The sequence below is a fragment of the Erithacus rubecula genome (assembly GCF_903797595.1).
Source record: "Erithacus rubecula genome assembly, contig: scaffold_141_arrow_ctg1, whole genome shotgun sequence".
Classification (NCBI taxonomy): domain Eukaryota; kingdom Metazoa; phylum Chordata; class Aves; order Passeriformes; family Muscicapidae; genus Erithacus; species Erithacus rubecula.
Genome location: NW_027635538.1, coordinates 593125 through 614351, shown reverse-complemented (window position 1 = coordinate 614351; position 21227 = coordinate 593125). Strand labels below are relative to the sequence as shown.

Genomic DNA, 21227 nt, shown 5'->3' with positions numbered 1-21227 from the left:
GACTCACAGGATGTTGTCACACAGCCTGACAGGCAGGGAAAGCAGGGAAAGCCCAGCCCTGCTGTGTCCCAGCTGGTGCTGCACCCCCAGGCTGTGCCCCAGCCAGGGAGCTGCTCCTGCTGGGGCTGGGCTGGGCCCAGAGCCACCCCTTCCTGCTGGGCATGGCATACTGGGAGCACTGGGAATGGTGTGGGAATGGCACTGGGATGGTGCTCCATGGACAAGGCCCAGAGGCAAGCAGGGGGATGGGATAATGGGATGGGATAATGGGATGGGATAATGGGATGGGATAATGGGATGGAGCTGTTGGACCAGGACAGACCCCAGGAATGGCAGAGCTCTGAGGCACCAGGACAGTGCTGGCACGAGAGCAGGAGCAGCAGCTTCATCTCAAATCCCTCTGGGATAAGAAAATCTGAGGCTTTTCTCCAGCACAGGATGGACAGCTGGGAATAGGGGAGGGAAGGTTTAAGGAGCTGTAAAACCCCATCAAACATTTCCAGCAGGGTCAGGACTGACCACCTGCATTTATCTGCTCACACAGCACCCACAGCTCGTGTCCTCCCAGCAGCAATAAACCAGCCCAGGGTCCCCCAGTGACCTGAGCTGCACACACAGCAGCAGTGCCACCTGTGTGACAGGGCAGTGCTGCTGGTCCCCTGCCCTGAGCACAGGGACCCACAGCTAAACCAGCAGCAGCCCTGAGAGCAGCCACTGCTGGCAGCCCCTCCAGGGCTCAGGAGCACAGCACAAACTCCATGTGCTGAAATCCTTTCCCCTTCCAGCTGGGAGAAACATATGGCAGGGCTTGAGCAGAGAAGCAGCACCCAGAGGCTTGGGAATGTCTGTTCCAAAGGGACAGGGACCCCAGGGAGGGGACAGGGACCCCAGGGGAGGGACACCAGCCCCAGGGAGGGGACACCAGCTACACCCATTCTGGGAACAGGTCACACATGGATTGCTCATCCATCACATTAACTCATGCTCAGGAGTGAGTCAAACATGAAAAAAGGGAAAAGGGAATGAATCCTGAGCCCAGCAGCAGCTCCCACCCCTTTATCCTCAGTGGATCTGGCAGGGAAGAGACTCCCTGGAAATGCAGAGCTGAGGAGGAGCCCCTGGGATGCTGCTCCAGGGATGGAGCTCCCACAGCCCCAGCCTGGCCTGGGAAGCCAAATCTGAGCACAGGGAAAAGGGCCCCTGCCCTTGGCCCAAAGCTCCCACCCCAAACCCACCCCAGAGCAGCAATTTCCTCCCCACCCCCTGCAAGGTGTGTCCCTCTCCTGGGGCTGAGGACAGAGCTGCCAAGGACAGAGCTGCAGGGGTTTGGCCCCAGAGGGAGCTCCAAGCCTGGGTGTGAGAATCTCCCCTGGCAGAGGCACCAGGGAATGGAAAGCAGCACCAGGTCCAGGGAGAGCCACAGCCTCACTGCACTGCTAATGACCTCCTGAGCTTAATTAAAGCAGAGAGGGAGATACCACAGGCACAGTGTGAGCTGACAGAGGTGCAGAGGGGCTGGAGGGGGAGATGAGAGCAGATCCATTCCAGGGGAACATGGATGGGTCCCAGCAGGGAGGGGAAGGGACAAGTGCCTGGTGTGGGGCTCAGTGAGGGAGCCCTGGCTGGCATTTGGGACCACCCTTGGCTCTGAGGGACCCTCAAGGCCCCAGCACACTGAGCAGACAGGCAGCACCCATCCCTGGGCAGGATGGGCCCTTTGCAGAGCCTCTGGATCAGCCTTTCCCTGTCCCAGCCTCCCTGCCCGTGCCTCTGCTGGGGCTCACAGCCTCCTCTGCTCTCTGGCTCCATCACATCTCCCCAAACCCAAGGAATTCTATTCCCTGTCCCTTTCCCACTGAGCCTCACCCCATGGAGCAGAGACACCCTGGTGGCCTCAGGGGCTCTGGCAGCCAAAGGAAAGCCCTTTGCTGATGCTGCAGCCCCCCAGAAACCCAGAGAGCAGCAGGTGCCCCCACAGCTGGGCAGGAACAGGAACAAGAAGAGGGAAGTGCAGCACAGAAGGGCTTTGGGGAAGTCAGAGCTGAGCTAATTCTGCAGAAGGAACAACTCCCCCAGACGAGTTCCCTGTGGGGCAGCAGCCAGGGAGCAACTGCAAGTCACTGCAGGGACAGCAGAGCCAGAATCCTGATGGCTGCTGCACTCCTGTCCCTCAAACCTGAGCCCTGTGGGGTCTGAGCCCTGCCAGGTCAGTGTTTGCTCCTCTAACCTCCCCCAAGTCCCAGGGGCTGGCAGATCTGTGGGACAGAAGGCAAATGGAACTTCAGAGAGGGGGCAATGGCAACTAAGGGCTTGCTTCAGCCAGCCCAGGAGGTCTTGGATTATTGCTGCTTCCTCCCACAATCAGCCCCACATCCACACAGCAAAATCAGGGACATTCTGGGTTCCCATGCACCTCCTGTCCCCCCTCAATGTCCCCTCCCATGCTGTTCTCCCAAGGGATGCAACAGCTTGGCCAAGGGAAAGGTCTCCAAGTCCACTGGAGAGGGGCTGGGGACAAGGCATGGAGGGACAGGACACAGGGAATGGATGAAACCAGAGATGGATGGGATGATAAAAGCAGAGATGGATGGGATGATAAAAGCAGAGATGGATGGGATCTTGGGCAGGGTGGGCACCTGTGGCTGCCCCTGGATCCCTGGCAGTGCCCCAGGCTGGGCACTGGGGCTGGAGCAATGGGACAGTGGGAGTGTCCCTGCCATGGCACTGGGTGACTTTTACAGCCCCTTCCAACCCAAACCACTCTAAGATTCTCTGATTCCACACAAACCCAGCTGATGTCTGCTGGATGGAGCCTGGAGCACTCCCAGGTGTGCAGGGGACAGTCCCTGGCTCACTGCCACCCACAGCACCAGCCCCACAGGGGACTCAGAGGGCATTTCCTGCATGCTGGGAAGCAGAAGCAACAGCTGCCTCATGAGTTCCCAAAAATGCCTCCTTTCCTGGGCTGGATCCTGGTTGTGGAGGGACTGAGCAGGATCAGGTCAGGGAGGAGGTGAGGACCAGGAGATCCTGCCCAGGGCTCTGTGGGTGCACAAAGACTCGAGTGCAGAGGGGGAAGTGATGCTCAGAGCTTGCTTTGCCTGCCAAACCCCATCCCACAGCACGGGGCAAACCCTGGGAAGCCCAAAAAGGCCATGAGAGCTCACAGGCTGCTCTTGTGCAACTGCAGGAGTTGATTTTTCTCCTTGGCAAAGCACTGAAATGACCCAGACTAAACTGCATGAGGCAGCTCATAAACACCCCTGGCCCCCCTTTCCCAGAGAAGAGTCCAAGTTTGACAGAACATTTTCCACCCAGATGAAAACAAGGATCAGAATTAGCACGGGTGAAGTTTCTGTGCAATAAAAGTCAGCAGGGAAATGAGAGCAAGGTCAGCACAGTGATACTGGAGCAGGCTGTGCCAGCCTGAGGAGGAGTTCCCAGCCCCACAGCCCTGTTATCTGCCCAGCACAGGCCTGGGTGGGCTCAGAGGGCTGGCCCTGGGGCTGGCAGCCTGTTTGTTTTGCTCTTTTTAACCTGGGAGTCAAAGTTTCCTCCGGAACAAAGTTGTTTCTAGCAGGGCAGGACCAGATGTCAGAGGGGGTTGGAAGCTCCCAAAGAGCCAAAAAACCCCTGAGCTGCCCATGATCCTTGTCCCACCTGGCTGGACGAGCAGCAGGGTGGCCCCTCCAGGCTGCAGAGCTGGCACCACCCTGGGGACAGGGGGTGAGAGCTTCTCTTGTGTTTTCTGTGCTCACTTCCATCCTGGGGGGCCACGGGTGAAAAGAAAGAGTTTTAAAAGCTCTTGTGATAGTGGATACCACAAGGGGAAGTGAATTTTCCTTATGCAAGCAAAGCCACAGGAAGGGAGGGAGACAGTCAGCAATTGAAAGAATCATGGAATGGTTTGGGCTGGAAAGGAGCTTAAAGCTCATCCCATTCCCACTCCTGCCATGGCACAAACACCTCAACTGTCCTGGCTGGATCCAGCCTGGCCTGGGCACTGCCAGGGATCCAGGGGCAGCCCCAGCAAATCTGGGAATCCCAGCCCAGGCAGGAATTCCTTCCCAAGATCCCAGCCCCATCTCCCCTTTCCCAGTGGAGCCATTCCCTGTGTCCTGTCCCTCCAGGCCTTGTCCCCAATTCCAGCTCTCCTGGAGCCCCTGCAAGGTGCTGGAAGGTGCTGGAAGGTGTCCCTGGGGATGTCCAGCCTGGCTGCAGGAGCAGTGTCACGGGGTCTGCCCAGGCTGGACATTGCTCCCATGGGATCAACAGCCCCTGACGGGACCTTTGAGCAAGGACCAGGCCCTGGCAGGGCCTCACCAGGTGCTGCTCCCCACAAAAACCTCTCCCCCAGCTCATCCCCCAAACCATGGGGCTGCTCACATCCCCCCGTGTCTCTCCCAAAGCCCCAAAATCCCGACCCAGCTCCTCGGGCCCCGCCCAGCCTCCCTGGGCCAAGGCAAGCAAACAAACCCTGGGGGAAGCTCCGGGCCAGGATCACATCCCTGCTCCCTGCCACGCTCCCCTGCCAGGGCAGCCTGCAGCCTCCAGGGCTGGGCAGACCAGCTTCTCCACGGGAAAAGTTCTCCCAAGCCCTTTTCCTGCTAATCCTGGGCAGGAGGGCGAGGGAGGCTCCTCTCCAAGCCCGCAGCTCGGGGCAGCAAGCCAAGCAGAATTTGGGGGGCCAGGGAGCAGGGGGGCTGCTCCACCAGCACAGCCAGGGCTGCCTGGAACAAACCCCCAAACTCCTTCCCTGCAGGAATTCCAGCCACATTCCTGCACTTCTGTGCTTGGCAAAGGCCAGAGAACATTCAGAGTGTTTAAAACCCTGCTGGGGAAGGGGAGGATCAGCAATTCCCCCACAAACAGGGATCTGTGCTGGAGGTTCCACGGGGTTGGGGTCTGCACCCCCAAACTGGGGACCCTCTGCAACGGTGACAATGGGGGGGCTGCAAAGGGGACAAAGCACGAGGTGCAGCTGTGCCAGGAGAGCCAGAGAGCCCTGCTGGGATGGAGATGGGCTGTCCTGTCCAGAGGGAATGGGTGAGGGATGATGGATGGATGGATGGATGGATGGATGGATGGATGGATGGATGGATGGATGGATGGATGGATGGATGGATGGATGGATGGATGATGGATGGATGGATGGATGGATGGATGGATGGATGGATGGATGGATGGATGGATGGATGGATGGAGGGATGGGTGGATGGATGGATGGATGGATGGATGGATGGATGGATGGATGGATGGATGGAGGATGGATGGATGGATGGATGGATGGATGCTCTGGTGCCTTGTCCAGCACCATTCCTTTCAGGGGATGGAGCAGCCCCTGTTCCACCACACCTTCCTGGCGCACCTGGGATGTCCCACCCCTCCCAGCATGTCCTTCCTGGAGCATCCCTGCCATCCCCCCGGCGTCCTTCGGGGGTCACACACACCAGCCCAGCCTCGGGACCACTCCCAGGGTCCCTGTGCCTCCCTCCTGCTGCAGGCACAGCCCAGCCATGGTGGGTGAGCACCCAGGAGCTGCCACACCCTAATCCCTGTGACACGTCCCTAGGGTGTCACGGAATCCGTGATGTCCTTCCTCCTCCAGCACCCCTCCTGGGTACAGGGATCCCATCCTGAGCCACACTGACAGCCGTGCCAGGGCACTGGGGCATTCTGTGTGCCCACCCTGGGACATACCAGGATCCAAGGACACCAATCCCTGTGCCCACCCCGGGACACACCAGAATCCAAGGACACCAATCCCTGTGCCCAGCCCGGGACATACCAGGATCCAAGGACACCATTCCCTGTGCCCACCCCGGGACACACCACAATCCAAGGACACCAATCCCTGTGCCCAGCCCGGGACAGAGCGGGGTCCCGGGGCACCATTCCCTGTGCCCAGCCCGGGACAGAGCGGGGTCCCGGGGCACCATTCCCTGTGCCCAGCCCGGGACAGAGCGGGGTCCCGGGGCACCATTCCCTGTGCCCAGCCCGGGACAGAGCGGGGTCCCGGGGCACCATTCCCTGTGCCCAGCCCGGGACAGAGCGGGGTCCCGGGACACCATTCCCTGTGCCCAGCCCGGGACAGAGCGGGGTCCCGGGGCACCATTCCCTGTGCCCAGCCCGGGACAGAGCGGGGTCCCGGGGCACCATTCCCTGTGCCCAGCCCGGGACAGAGCGGGGTCCCGGGACACCATTCCCTGTGCCCAGCCCGGGACAGTGCATGATCCAAGGACACCATTCCCTGTACCCAGCCCGGGACAGGGCGGGGTCCCGGGACACCATTCCCTGTGCCCAGCCCGGGACAGAGCGGGGTCCCGGGCGCGGGGGTCCCGGCCTGGCGCCCCCAGCCCCGTGTCGCCGTGCCCGCCCCGCCGTGCTCACCGCTGGTCGGGCTCGCGGCCGCGCTGCCGCGCGGGCTCCAGCGGCACCAGCGCCTGGCCCAGGAAGCGGTCCATGCCCACGAGCGCCCGGTGCATCACCGTGAGCAGCAGCCCGCCGCAGGCCGCGGGCTCGGGGGGCAGCTCGAAGGCGCATTCCTCCCTCCACTCGGGGCTGCCGCCGCTCTTCTCGGCCACCGAGGTGCTGTACTTCTCGCGGCCCAGCTGGATCACGGTGTACGCGTCGCTGCCGCCCGCTTTGCCGCCGCCGCCGCCCTTGCAGCGCAGCCCGCGGGCCCGCACCACCGTCACCTGGACGTGTGTGGGCAGCCAGGCCGGGCAGCCCTCGGTGGGCAGCGCGGCCGCCCGCAGCAGCGCCATGGCCGGGCGGAGCCGGGCCGGGCCGGGCCGGGAGAAGCGGCAGAAGCGGGGAGAAGCGGCCGGGCCGGGCCGGGCCCCGCTCCGGAGCCGCCGCTGCCGCAGCGCGAGCGACACCGGCCGGGCCGGGCCCGCCCGCAACGGCGCAGGGCACGCCCACAGCGGCACGGGACACGCCCACAGCGGCACGGGACACGCCCCTCCCGGCTTTAGCCCCGCCCCAACCGGCCCCAGCCGCGCGCCGGCCCCGCCTGGAGGAGGGAGGGGCGGGGCTCGGGGAGCGCGGGGGGCGGGGCCTGGGCGGGGCCAAGGGAACGCCCAGCCCCCGTGCGGTCACACCCGTGTGATCACCTGTGCGGTCACTCCCGGTGTGGTCACACCTGGTGTGGTCACCCCCTTGTGGTCATTCCTGTGCGGTCACTCCCAGAGCAGTGACACCCCTGCAGTCACCCCCGTGTGGTCACTCCCGGTGTGGTCACTCCCGGTGCGGTTTCACCTGGTGTGCTCACACCCGAGCGGTCACACCGTGACACACACTTCCCCGCCGCCCGGGGCACCCTCTGCTTGTCTGTCCCCCACACCCGCCACGGGTGTGTCCCTGCCCAGGTGTGCCCAGGCTCGGGGTGTGCCCAGGCTCAGAGTGTGCCATGCCCAGCAGTGCCATGCCCAGGTGTGTCCCTGCACAGGTGTGTCCCTGCACAGCTGTGCCATGCCCAGGTGTGTCCCTGCCCAGGTGTGCCCAGGCTCAGGGTGTGCCATGCTCAGCTGTGTCATGCCCAGGTGTGCCCCTGCCCAGGTGTGGCCATGCCCACCCCCCTCACCTGCACACCCCCACCTGTGCCCCCCGGGCCGCTCTCCCGTTCCCGCTGTCGCCACGGACCCTCCCCGGTGGCACCGAGCCATCCCCTCCCCTCCCACCTGCGGAGGTGCGGGCTAATTCCCAGCGCTAATTAACCCCATTAACCCCGCTCCGCTCCGTGCCCGTTCCGTGCCCGGGGCAAGGTCGCGGTGCCGTTATCGCGACCGATGCCGCCGCGATAAGGGGCGGCGGGGCCGCGGGCCCTGCGCTATCGCTGCCATCTGCGCTGCGCCCCGCGCTCCGGGCGCGCCCGTTCCGCCCCAGCGCGGGGACACGGCCAGCGCCACCGTTCCAGGCTCCCGGGTCCCTCCCCTGGGTCTGGGGACACCGCCGCGCCAGCCCGGGGCCCTTCCATCGTTCCATAATTCCATAATTCCCGTGTCCCTTCCCTTGTTTTTGGGGACACCGCCGCGCCAGCCCGGGGCCCTTCCATCGTTCCATAATTCCATAATTCCCGTGTCCCCTCCCTTGGTTTGGGGTCACCGCCGCACCAGCCCGGGGCCCTTCCATCGTTCCATAATTCCATAATTCCCGTGTCCCTTCCCTTGTTTTTGGGGACACCGCCGCGCCAGCCCGGGGCCCTTCCATCGTTCCATAATTCCCGTGTCCCTTCCCTTGTTTTTGGGGACACTGCCGCGCTAGCCCGGGTCCCCTCCAACACAGCCATCCCATAATTCCTGTGTCCCTTTGTTTTTGGGGACACTGAGATGGCTCTGAGGTCCCTTCCAGCCCACCACCCCATAATTCCCGTGTCCCTTTGTTTTTGGGGACACTGAGCAGGCTCTGAGGTCCCTTCCAGCCCACCACCCCATAATTCCCGTGTCCCTTTCCCTGCTTTTGGGGACACAAGACCTCTGAGGTCCAGCCCACCATCCCATAATTCCAGCCTCCCTCTCCTCGTTTCTGGGGCTCCAAACGCTGCTGCTGGAGCTGCAGCTGCTGAGTGCAGCAAGAGCCACGTCTCACCCCAAAGTTCCTCCCAGCACTCCCACGAGCTGCAGGAAATCCTGTTTTTCTCTCTCGGGGTGTGCTGCCCCAGCCCTATTCAAATACCCCATTAAAATATGCTTCATACAGGAATAAAAATCCTACACCAGGAATGTCTTATCACCCCTGAGATGAACTAAAATCCAATTATCCCTCCAGTCCAGGGCCTGTTCCTGCTCCACCTTATCCCTGCTCAGCATCTGCTTTTGATTTTCCCTTCTTTTGATTGTTTTTCCCCATTTTTTTTAATGCTCTGATTATCTCTGCTCTCACCACATCTCCTCCTCTCTGCCACTTCCCATCTTTTACCTCCATAATTGGGAATTTTTTCCATCTCCCTTCACCTTCCCTGCCCTGCTCCTGTTCACTTCTCCTGTATTTATTCATCTCTTTGATTTCACGTTCACCTCTGCATTCGATGCATAGGAGGGTTTTTAATTACCCCTGAAATCAATTACTGTATTATTTATTCCACTCTGGAATCAAAGGGAACACAGGGATCCTTTGCAGCTTCTGCAGCAAGCCTGGGCTGAATGAAATTTTCCTTTAATTCTCGCTCCAATTTTAATTATTTTGCTTTAAATTTTCCTTCAACTTTTGTTTTAACATCAATTTTCGCTTTGGCTTTAATTTCTGCTGTAATGTTGTTTTTTCTTTCCTTCAATTTTAATTTACTTTTTTCCTTCCATTTCTCCCTCAACTTTAAGTTTTCCTTCATTTTTTGATCAAATTTTTTTTTCCTTTAGTTTCTCCCTCAACTTTAACCTTTCCTTCATTTTCTGATTAATTTTTTCTCCCTCCTCCTGCTCCATGGAATCTCCCTCCCCTAAAACACTGCAGTGACATCCTGGATGTGCACTCCCAACAAACCCAGCTCCTATCCTGGGAGGAAGCTGGAAAACAACACAAAGTGATTTTTTTTTTTCTAATTTTCCCTATTTTTGTCCAAAATCCCACTCTCCATCCCAATGGGAGCAGCAGCTGCTCAGCCCAGGAGCTTCCCAGCCTGGAGTTTTGGTGGAGCCAAGAGCTGGGAATGCATCACTGGAAGGTGTGAGAGGCTGGAAATGACCCCAGAGCCCCCAGGGCTGGGCTGATCCCAAGGAAAGGTGGGAATTGTGTCCCTGTGCCCCAGGCTCAGGTGAGACCCCACCTGCAGAGCTGCCCCAGCCCTGGATCCCAAATTCAGGAGGACGTGGAGCTGCTGCAGAGAGTCCAGAGGAGATCATGGAAATGCTGCCAGGATTCTGGAGCCAGGCTGGGAGAGCTGGGAATGTTCCCTGGAGAAGGGAAAATTCCAGGGGATGCTCAGAGTCCCTGCAGGGGCTCCAGGAGAGCTGGAATTGGGGACAAGGACACAGGGAATGGCTCCACTGGGAAAGGGGAGATTGGGCTGGGATCTTGGGAAGGAATTCCTGCCTGGGCTGGGATTCCCAGATTTGCTGGGGCTGCCCCTGGATCCCTGGCAGTGCCCAAGGCCAGGCTGGATCCCCTGGGATGGATGAAGGTGTCCCTGGATGGGATTTATGGTCCCTTCCAACCCAGAACGTTCCACAGTTCCATGGAATCTCCTCCCCAAGGTTGCCCATCCCTGCAGACATTCCCACCACCAAAACACCCCCAAACCTGGACGCACAGAGTGGGACAGCGGCTCCCCCAGCCCCAATTCCATGGAATACAAACAGCAAATCTCGTTCCAAGCCTTTGGGAAGGGGCTGGAGCCGGTGGCAGCAGATCCCAGCTGGCAGAGCGGGATGCCCGGGAACGAGCAGGGACAGGAGGGGACTGGGCTGTGGGGGAAGGGGCCTGAGCCAAGACAAATAAAGAGTTCAAATGGGAAACGATTAAAACTAAACTAAAGTCAAATAAATGGAAAGCGGGGGAGATAAGGCGCGGGCGCCCTCGCCGCCTATTTAACATTCATTGGATTGAATAATCAGGCCTCATTATCTCAAATTGCTGCATATTTGCCCTCAAAATGCTAATTTGAAAGTTGGCTGCGAGCGCCGTCTGCCTATTTTGACTAAAATATGATTTTGCTTTATTGTGCGGCGCTCGTAGCTCCGGGGGCATTTCCCCTGCGCCAACCGAACGGGGAACGGGAGGAAAAAAAAAAAAAATACGGGGAGGGAAAAAAAATCACCCAACATTTATCAAAAGCTGGCCGGGGAGGAGAGCGGCGCCCTGCTTTGCGTAGAAATGGCATTTTTTAGGCCTTGCAGTGAAATTAAAGCGTTATCAGGCGCTTTTCGCGATGGACACTTTATCGCTCATCTCGGGAAGGGAAATGGGAGAAATAATTTGCTTTTATTCTGATTGTTGGGCGCAGCGCGGAGGGCTAGGGGCTCCTCCCGCCCCTCTCCCTTCTCCTGCCCCCCCGTCCCCTCCACCCGCCCTTCCAGGGGCAAAACCGGCGCTCGGGGCTTCACCCGGCGGGTCCCACATGGAAAATTGGCTCCGTTTGATCCCCGGCCGGGATTCAGAGCATCAATCCCGCGGGGTTATCGCCCTCCCTACAAGTCAATCAGTGGATAATAAGGTGGGAATAGCGGGCAGGAGCTGCCCCCCCCCCTTATCCCGGGGGGATTTGGGGTCGGGGGGCGCGGGCTCCGCAATCCCGCGTTAGCGATGCCGGGGTTCGCTCAGCCCCCCGAAGGACACGCACGGCCCCCCCGAGCTGTTTGCACAGCAAATCGCAATTGTGCGGGGGATTAAGGGGGCGCCGGGGGCGGCCGGGGAGCCGTGTTGACAGAGCGGGGTGGAAATCCGGCGCCATCAATTCCGCGGGCGCCTCTGGATTTGGCAATGACACCGCGGGTGACTCTCCCGCTGGCAGATGGAGGGGCGCTGACCCTCCCGCACTGGGGGGCAGATGGTGAGAAAGGGGGACCCAGCCGGGGCTCGGGGGGGATGTCACAGGGGCTGGGTCCTGCTGTCCCAAAATCGGCACCTGAAGGACAAATCTCCCCCTCCCCACTCCTGCTGTCCCTTGGGGAGGTGGGGACACGTCCCACACGGACACCCCAAGGCTCAGCCAGAGCTCGTGTGGCACCAGAGCACGGAGAGGGGACAGCTCAGAACCCCCTTTATCCATCGGGATAAACATCCTGGGAAAAACCTCCTGGCACCGGAGTGTCCCACCCTGGTGTGTGCCACCCTGCTATGTGCCACCCTACTGTCCCACCCTACTGTGTGCCATCCTACTGTCCCACCCTACTGTGTGCCATCCTACTGTCCCATCCCGGTGTGTGCCAGCTCCATTTGTCCCGTCCTGGCGTGTCCCACCCTGCTGTCCCAGCCCACTGTGTCCCAGCCTGATGTCCCCCAGCCCACTGTGCGAGCCCAGTGTGTCCCACTCTGGCGTGTCCTCTCCCAGTGTCCCCATCCCTCTGTCCCATCCCGGTGTCCCCATCCCTCTGTCCCATCCCGGTGTCCCCATCCCTCTGTCCCCTCCCAGTGTCCCCATCCCTCTGTCCCATCCCGGTGTCCCCATCCCTCTGTCCCATCCCTCTGTCCCATCCCTCTGTCCCCATCCCTCTGTCCCCATCCCCGTGTCCCCATCCCTGTGTCCCCATCCCAGTGTCCCCATCCCTCTGTCCCCTCCCGGTGTCCCCATCCCTCTGTCCCATCCCGGTGTCCCCATCCCTCTGTCCCATCCCGGTGTCCCCATCCCAGTGTCCCCATCCCTCTGTCCCCTCCCGGTGTCCCCATCCCAGTGTCCCCATCCCTCTGTCCCTTCCCAGTGTCCCCATCCCTCTGTCCCATCCCAGTGTCCCCATCCCTCTCTCCCCATCCCTCTGTCCCATCCCAGTGTCCCCATCCCTCTGTCCCATCCCGGTGTCCCCATCCCTCTGTCCCCTCCCAGTGTCCCCATCCCTCTGTCCCATCCCGGTGTCCCCATCCCGGTGTCCCCATCCCTCTGTCCCCTCCCGGTGTCCCCATCCCTCTGTCCCATCCCTCTGTCCCATCCCTCTGTCCCCTCCCGGTGTCCCCATCCCTCTGTCCCCTCCTCGTGTCCCCATCCCTCTGTCCCATCCCAGTGTCCCCATCCCTCTGTCCCCTCCCGGTGTCCCCATCCCTCTGTCCCCTCCTCGTGTCCCCATCCCTCTGTCCCCATCCCTCTGTCCCCTCCCGGTGTCGCCGGGCCCCAGCGCGGTCTGGGATCGCCCTCTGGCGGTCACTGCGGGAACGGCTCCGCGGGGACCCCACTGGGACGGCGCTGGAACCTCAGTGGGACCCAACTGGGACCCCACCGGGACCCCACCGGGACCCCACCGGGACCCTGCCCTGCGGCTCCTCCCAGCTGGGATACACTGCCTGGGATGCTTCTTAACTGGGATCTCCATAACTAACTGGGATCCCCATAACTAACTGGGATCCCCATAACTGGGGTCTCTGGGTACACTCAGCAGGATCGGCCCTGACTGGCATCCCCAGTAATTAGCAGCCTGTTAATTGGGATGGTTGGTGAGGGGAGCTGGCAGCTGATTGCATTGAGCCAGCTGGGATCCCTGCTAACTGGGATTCTCTCACAAATTGGGATTCTCACACAAATTGGGATCCCTGCTAACTGAGATTCTCTCACAAATTGGGATCCCTGCTAACTGGGATTCTCACACAAACTGGGATTCTCACACAAACTGAGATCCCTGCTAACTGGGATTCTCACACAAACTGGGATTCTCACACAAATTGGGATCCCTGTTAACTGGGATTCTCACAAACTGGGATTCTCACACAAATTGGGATCCCTGCTAACTGGGATTCTCACTAACTGGAATTCTCACACAAACTGAGATCCCTGCTAACTGGGATTCTCACTAACTGGGATCCCTGCTAACAAACAACTGGGATGTCCTCTGCTAACTGGGATTTCTACTAACTGTGATCCCTGATAACTGGGATATTCCCCAACTGGGGTGCCTGCTGACTGGGATTCTCACTAACTGGGATGTTCCTGGCTAACTGGGATTCTCACTAACTGGGATATTCCCTAACTAGGATTCTCCCTAACTGGGATGTTCCCTGCTAACTGGGGTACCCTGGATCCCTGTGGATCAGAGACACTCAGCACTTCAGGTGCCTTTGGGAATCGGACACAGATGCTCCAAAAAAGTGAATTTTTTTCTGGAAGTGGCTCCTTTGGTACCACCAGCACCCAAAGGTGTTTGGGAGCAGGAGCAGAGCAGAGAGGGAAGGACAGGGCAGGAACCCCAGGAGAAAGAGCCAAAACAGAACAGAAAACAGGAAGATTACAGAGAAAACAACAAAATCATCATTTTTCCATCAGGTGCATGGAAAAAGCTTGGAACATGATTCACCCCTGCTGCTCAATTCCTGAGGGATCCATCCCAGCCCTGGGAAACCCATCCCATTCCTGAGGGGATCAAAGCCAGCCCCTGTCCCCGGGACCCCTTCCCAGCACCCAGCCCTGCTGCAGGGCACCCCCAGTTTGGGATTTGGGGCACAATCTATCCCCCACCATTCAGCTATTTGCAGAAATTCCTCTGGTGGAGCTCCCAGCTTCCAAAAGCTCCTGTGCAAGGAGGTTCTCAGGTCAGGGAAATCTGCCAGGGTTTAAAAATATTTTTTTTGCTTTGTTTTTCCTGCATTTTCTCCCTCAAACAGCCAGGGTGACCTGTGCACACCCAAGCCCTTCTTGGGAAAACCTCCCCGGAGCTGGGTCAGGTCTTTGGAGAGAAGAAGTGGAGCTGCATATCTTAGGATGCTTAAGGGAGTGCTCTGCTCTGCATCCCAAATGCGGGTGGGAGACCTTTAATAACTGGAAAACAGAGAGTATTTTCGCGGGGCTGATGCGGAATACCGATAAAACGATCCCACAAAGGACGAGGGTCAGGTCTGGATCCTCCTCGGCCACTTGGTGGCAGTGGGGATCCAAACGCTTCCCTTTTTTCCAGGGATTTTGGCAGAGCTGGTAGAAAATCCCTTTTCCCGGCAAAATGGGGGTGTCCCTGGCCCCACAGTGCAGTCGGCAAAGGGATTTTGGGGGTGCCTGTCTCGGAATCCTGGTGCCTCCATCCCTCTCAATCCACACCCTGCCCCGGACTAATGAGCAGCTTTGTCATTAATTAGCTCAGGAGCCGGAGCCTCGGCAATTAATCCTCAGAATCAGGCATGAGCCGTGTCCGGATTCACATCCCGCTGAAAGGAGACGCTGGGTCCGAGGGCATCGATCCCAATTCCAGCTCTGCCTGCTCCTCATCTGCACAGCACCTCCCCAAATTCCTGACACCTCCCTCCCATCTCCCCGGGACGGGGGTCTCCCACCTGGAAAAGAACCAAAGGGAACCAAACAGCCATTGGGTACCTCTATCTCCATTTTAGCCCGAATCATTTGGGATCCCAACCCCCTGGATCCCAAATACCAAATGGAGACCCCAATATCCATCCCCATTTCAGCTCCAGATCCCATTAACCCAATCCCCTGGATCCCAAATACCAAATGGAGACCCCAATATCCATCCCCATTTCAGCTCCAGATCCCATTAACCCAATCCCCACAGATCCCAAATACCAAATGGAGACCCCAATATCCATCCCCATTTCAGCTCCAGATCCCATTAACCCAATCCCCACAGATCCCAAATACCAAATGGAGACCCCAATATCCATCCCCATTTCAGCTCCAGATCCCGTTAACCCAATCCCCATGGATCCCAAATCACCTCTGGGTCCCAGGATCCCAAATTTGGCCCCGTGTCACCTGGATCCCAATCCCACAGGTGCCACCAGCACCTCAGCCAGCTCCGGGATGCTGAGCACCCCCATCCTGGGACCACCCGGCTGCGGGAGGGTGCCGGGGGTGTTTGAGCTCCATCAAACACAGGAGAGGAAAAAGGGAATAAAAAAAGGGGAAGCACCTCCTATCCAAACACAGCCGAGCCCACCAAAGGCCTCCCGCCTTTTTATCTCCCCAAGGCTGTAACTGAGACCCAATAACACCAAATCTGCCACCCTTTCATCTCCGCCCCCTCCCCAGGGTCTTTATTTGCCCCCAGTGGCAGTGGGAGGGGTCCCTGTGCTGCTCCAGGGATGTGGCATCACCCCGGTGCCCCCCACGGCATTTTATGGCTTTTTTTGGTGTACAGACCCCCCTGGGGAGCTGCCAGCTGCGGGCTCCAGGCTGGGGGTGCCCCAGTATTGCAGATTTGGGGGTCCCCACCCCCGGGGACGCCCCAGATCAGAGGATGGCACAGCCCCGGGGGGATTTCAGGATTTCCCCAGCGATGCTCGGGGTTATCCCAGCCCCGGGTTTGTCCCTACGGCTGCTGTGGGACAGGTGGGGCCCCCGCCCCGCGCCCCATTTCCTCCCCAGTAAAGCCCCCAGCCCCGGGGGAGTCTTTCAGCGGCCGAGGTGTGACTTTTCCCAGCTCGTTAGGAAAAGCTGCGGGGTTTTAAGGATCTCAGCCCCTAATGACCATCTGAATCCCATCAGCCGAGCGGGGCGAGCTGGGGGTGCGGGGAGAGCCCCCCGCCTCTGCCAGTGCCCCAGAGCATCCCTGGGGCTGTCCCCCCAAAAAACAGCTGTGCAGGGGCTGCGGGCCGGGCACAGAGCAGCGCCAGCGGGGACCCCAAATCCCTCCCCCGGGAATTTGGTGGCCTCGGAGTGACACCGGCCTCCTCTGGGGTCCCCTGGGTGTCCGGATCCTCCTGCCGGAGTAATTCAGAGCCAATGTCACCCTGGGGGAGGACACGGAGAGGGGGGACACGGGGGGACATCCCAGTGGAGGACACGGGGGGACACCCAGCCAAGGGCGGGGGGACATGGAGGGGGAACACTGGCATCAGGGGCTGGGGGACATTGTGGTGGCACATCCCTACTGAGGGCTGGGGGACAGGGAGGGGACATTGCCATCCTGAGCTTGGGGACATTGCGGTAAGACATCCCTATGGAGAGCAGGGGGACAGGAGGGGACAAGGAGGAGACAGGAGGGACCCGAGCGGGGCTGGGGGACAAGGAGGGGACAGGAGGGGACAGGAGGGACCCGAGCGGGGCAGGGGGACAGGAGGGGACAGGAGGGGACAGGAGGGACCCGGGCGGGGCAGGGGGACAGGAGGGGACAGGAGGGGACAGGAGGGGACAGGAGGGGACAGTAGGGACCCGGGCGGGGCAGGGGGACAGGAGGGGACAGGAGGGGACAGGAGGGGACAGGAGGGGACAGTAGGGACCCGGGCGGGGCAGGGGGACAGGAGGGGACAGGAGGGGACAAGGAGGGGACAGGAGGGACCCGAGCGGGGCTGGGAGACAAGGAGGGGACAGGAGGGACCCGGGCGATGCCGGGCGGGGCAGGGGCGATGCCGCGGTCCCGCCCCGCTGTCCCGGTTCCTATAAAGGCGGGGGTGACGCTGCCCGCGGCCCCGCGATGTCGCCCCGGGCCCCGGCGCCCCCCGGCCGCTCCTTCACCATCGCGGCTCTGCTGGGCCGCCCCTCGCCCCCCCAGGGCCCCCCATCGCTCTGGGGGCGCCCCCCGGCCCCGCTGCTGCCGCCGCTCTGCGCCCACCCCCCCCCACTGCGGGGTCCCCCCCGCCTGGGCCGCCCGGCGGGGTACCGCACCCCGAACCCCCCCGGGACCCTGCGCTGCTCCCGGGAACACCCCGGAATGGGGACCCCGGCCCGCCCCACAGGGGGACTCCTCTCCCTCGGGGACTCACACCCTCCTCTCTTGGGGACACCCCACTGGGGACACCCCCTCTCTCCTGGGGACCCACACCCTCCTCTCCTGGGGACACCCATCTCTCCCAGGGAGACACCCCCAAATGGGGACCCCCTTCCACCGCTCCAAGGGGGGACCTTTGGCCACCTATCCAAATGGGATCCCATTCATAGGGATCTCTTCCAGAGGGATCCACAGCCCCTCTCCAGTGGGAATGTCCCCCAATGGGGAATTCCTTCCAACTCTTCCAGGGGGAGCCTTGGCTGCCTCTCCCAGGGCACCCCTCTCCCTCAAGGGAAATTCTTCCAGAGAGGGTCCTGCCCTCTTCTCCCACGAGCAAGTCTCCAAATGGGGACCTGGGTCGATCTCTACCATGGGGACATCAGCAAACGGGGATCTGCTCTCAGCTCTCCAAGGGAATCCCTGCAAAGGAATCTCCTCCAGGAGAATCCTCTGGGGACACCCCAAAAGGGACATCTCCAGATGTGGGACAGCTCCTTCCTCCTCTACCTGGGAAATTCCCTCAAAGGGATTTTTTTCCATGAGGGATCTGTGTCCGCCTCTCCAAGGAGATCCTCAGGAAATGTTTAAAGGGAACAAATGTGAAGATTCTTTCTGCCTCTCCAGAAAAGAACCTCCCGAGGAGGGACCCCACTCTAGAGGGGACCTCTCCACCCTGCCCCCTCTCTGTGTCCCCTCCAAGTGATCTCCAAGTGCTGCTTCCCCGTGTTGACGGGGACAGTGCAGAAAGAAGGGGACAGTGCAGAAAGAAGGGGACAGTGCAGAAAGAAGGGGACAATGCAGAAGGGGACAGTGCAGAAAAAAGGGGACAGGGCAAGAAGGGGACAGTGCAGAAAGAAGGGGACAGTGCAAGAAGAGGACAGTGCAGAAGGGGACAGTGCAGAAGAAGGGGACAGTGCAAGAGGGGACTGTGCAGAAGGGGACAGTGCAAGAAGAGGACAGGGCAAGAAGGGGACAGTGCAAGAAGGGGACAGTGCAGAAAGAAGGGGACAGTGCAGAAGAAGGGGGCAGTGCAGAAGGGGACAGGGCAGAAGGGGACAGTGCAGAAGGGGACAGTGCAGAAGGGGACAGTGCAGAAGAAGGGGACAGTGCAGAAGGGGACAGGGCAGAAGGGGACGCCGTGAGCACCCCGCCCTGAGTCCCGGCTGCTGCGGGGATCAGCCGGCGCCTCTCAAAGAGCCCAAACTGTGCTAATGCCCTGACGTCTCGGGCTGGGCGCGGGCAGGGGCGCTAATCTGGCACGGCTCGGTGCAATCAGCCCCGAGACAAGGGGGCTCTGGGGCCGCTTCCATCCCGCCCGGCCGGGGGCTGAGCTGATTGCGACGCTCGCCTTGTTCTCGGGACACCTTTAATCCCCCGGGAGCGGGACCCGGCTCCTCCCGGAGCAGGGGGGGACCCGACCCCGCTCCGGGGATGCTCCCGCAGGGGAATGGCCGAGCCGGGAATGATTTAATTAAAACTGCTGGGCTCGATCGGCGTTTGTAAATGTGCTTGTGCACGGCACGGATTAAATCACATTCCTCCGGCGCCTCGGGGAGGGTTTTGACACGGGGGGTGATCGCCCCTGAGGGGGCTCGGGATGGCTCTGTGCCCTCGGGACAGCTGAGTCACAGGGAATTCCATCCCTTGTCCTCCTCCCAGCCAGCAGCGACCTGTCCGCAGCTTCCTTAGGGCGGGGAGGGGATTTGGGACAAAGCGGGAATTGCTGCTGTGGGGATGAGCAGAGCCGAGCCCCGGGACTGCCCCGGTTGTGGGATGGAGCTGATGGTTTGCAGAAAAGCTGGATCCATCCCGGTCACTTTCTGTCCTGCCAAGCCTGGGCAGGGGTAGGGCTGCAGTTTGCTTCCCCTGCAATCCTGCTGTCCGCAGCTCGGCCGGGCTGGGGGTGGGATCCAGGCTGCGGAAAATGAGGGAGAAATGCTTGGGAAGGTCTCGGGCTGGATCGATCCACTGGGGGCACTGCCTTGGCCCCCTCATCCCCCAGGATGAAGAATAAAGAAAAAGAGAATAAAGAATAAAATAATAAAGAATAAGAACTGTGTGTCCTTACCCAAATCCCCCACACACCCCAAAACCCCCCGCCAGTCTCTTCCCAATCCACGGCTCCCAGCAAGACGCTGCTTTTTCACCTGTCTGTAAAAACCCGAGGTGGCTTTCAGTGACAGATAATTCAAAGGAAGTGAGAATTAAGGAGCTTTATGAAGGAGATAGAGGTTATCTGGCGAAGAGGCAGCGCCCAGCCCTTCCCGGCTGATCAGCTCTGCGGGCTCGAGGGGCGAGCAGGGACAGGAGTGTCCCCGAGGGTGGATGCGGCTCCCAGGGATGGGGCATGGCTGGGATGAGAGCAGGGCGCTGCTGAGGAGCTGCAAATGGGCGGCTGGTGAGTGGGATGGGATCGGGATGGGGAGATCGGAGCGAGGATAAGCAGGCGGCTCCGGGATTGTTCCTTTGTGTGCGGGATGGGAACGGGAACACACCCCCACCCCGTGCCCCGGCTGCTCCCCTTGCTTTTGGGGACACTCAGCGGGCCCTGAGATCCAGCCATCATTCCATAATTCCTGTGTCCCTTTCCCTGCTTTTGGGGACACTCAGCGGGCCCTGAGATCCAGCCATCATTCCATAATTCCTGTGTCCCTTTCCCTGCTTTTGGGGACACTCAGCGGGCCCTGAGATTCAGCCATCATTCCATAATTCCTGTGTCCCTTTCCCTGCTTTTAGGGACACTCAGCGGGCCCTGAGATCCAGCCATCATTCCATAATTCCTGTGTCCCTTTCCCTGCTTTTGGGGACACTCAGCGGGCCCTGAGATCCAGCCCCCATCATTCCATAATTCCTGTGTCCCTTTCCCTGCTTTTGGGGACACTCAGCGGGCCCTGAGATCCAGCCATCATTCCATAATTCCTGTGTCCCTTTCCCTGCTTTTGGGGACACTCAGCGGGCCCTGAGATCCAGCCATCATTCCATAATTCCTGTGTCCCTTTCCCTGCTTTTAGGGACACTCAGCGGGCTCAGAGGTCCAGCCCCCATCATTCCATAATTCCTGCATCCCTCTCCTTGTTGTGGGGCTCCTGCTTGCCCCAAACGCTGCTGATGGAGCTGCAGCTGCTGAGTGCAGGAAGAGCCACATTTCACTCCAAAAAGCCTCCAAGGAAGCGCATGAGCTACAGAAAATCCCGAATTCCTGGCCCGGGCCTTGGCCCCCGTTCGGGGGGTGGCTCAGTGGGATCAGCGTGTCCCGAGCGGGGCTGGGGGCTCAGGGCACAGCCCGAGCGTGTTCCGGGCTCCATCCCCTCGTGTAATCTTGTTAAATGGTCAGGGAGCATTTCCCCTGCTTCTCCCTCCCCGCTAATTCCCTATTGAAACATCAAATAAGTTTCCCGAGGCTGCTGGGCGGCTCTGCCCGGTCTCAGTGGGAATGTAAAAAAGACATCATGAGCAATGGGAGGAAATCCCACTGCATCCCGCATTTTCCAGACTGTCTGGGATGAATTTACCCCAAGCCGCCTTGCTCAGGGAGCAAAGGCGTCACATTTTCACATTAAACTCTCCTGGATAGATAAAAAGAAGGATGAAATGGAGTGAAATGTAGCAGGGGAACTGATAAACGGTGGATTCCCCTCTATGGACTGAGCGTTGCAGTGACCAAAATCTTCAGGGTGAAAAATTCTGGGTTTCAACCAGTTCTGGTGAAGTGAGCTGTTATGGAAAAAAAAAAAAAAAAAAAAAAAAAAAAAATCTGTCTTTGCAAACGGTTTGTGGCAAAAAATAAACCCCTAGTCCCTGTGGCACTGTCACCCCAGCATGGATGAACCAGGATTTCCCTGGGGGAATCTGGCACCAGACCCTCCCTGCCTGGTGTGATTTTAGTGTAAAAACTGATGAAATCATTAAATCAAGTGATCTCCGCGGCTGTGGGATGAA

The 21227-nt window shown here is 59.9% G+C and overlaps 1 protein-coding gene and 1 long non-coding RNA gene across 4 annotated transcripts in view; one reads left to right on the top strand and one right to left on the bottom strand.

The window, feature by feature from the left end:
- The window catches only part of RAB11FIP5 (RAB11 family interacting protein 5), a 33042-nt gene extending 26107 nt beyond the window's left edge, over window positions 1–6935 (bottom strand). The window contains exon 1 of the mRNA XM_079333114.1: window positions 6391–6935. Coding sequence (XP_079189240.1) covers window positions 6391–6767 — 377 coding nt within the window. The 5' untranslated portion in view covers window positions 6768–6935. The remainder of the gene's footprint in view (window positions 1–6390) is intronic.
- LOC306816678 overlaps window positions 1–21227 on the top strand; it is a 162702-nt gene that overhangs the window by 28108 nt on the left and 113367 nt on the right. The gene's annotated exons all lie outside the window — the stretch shown is intronic.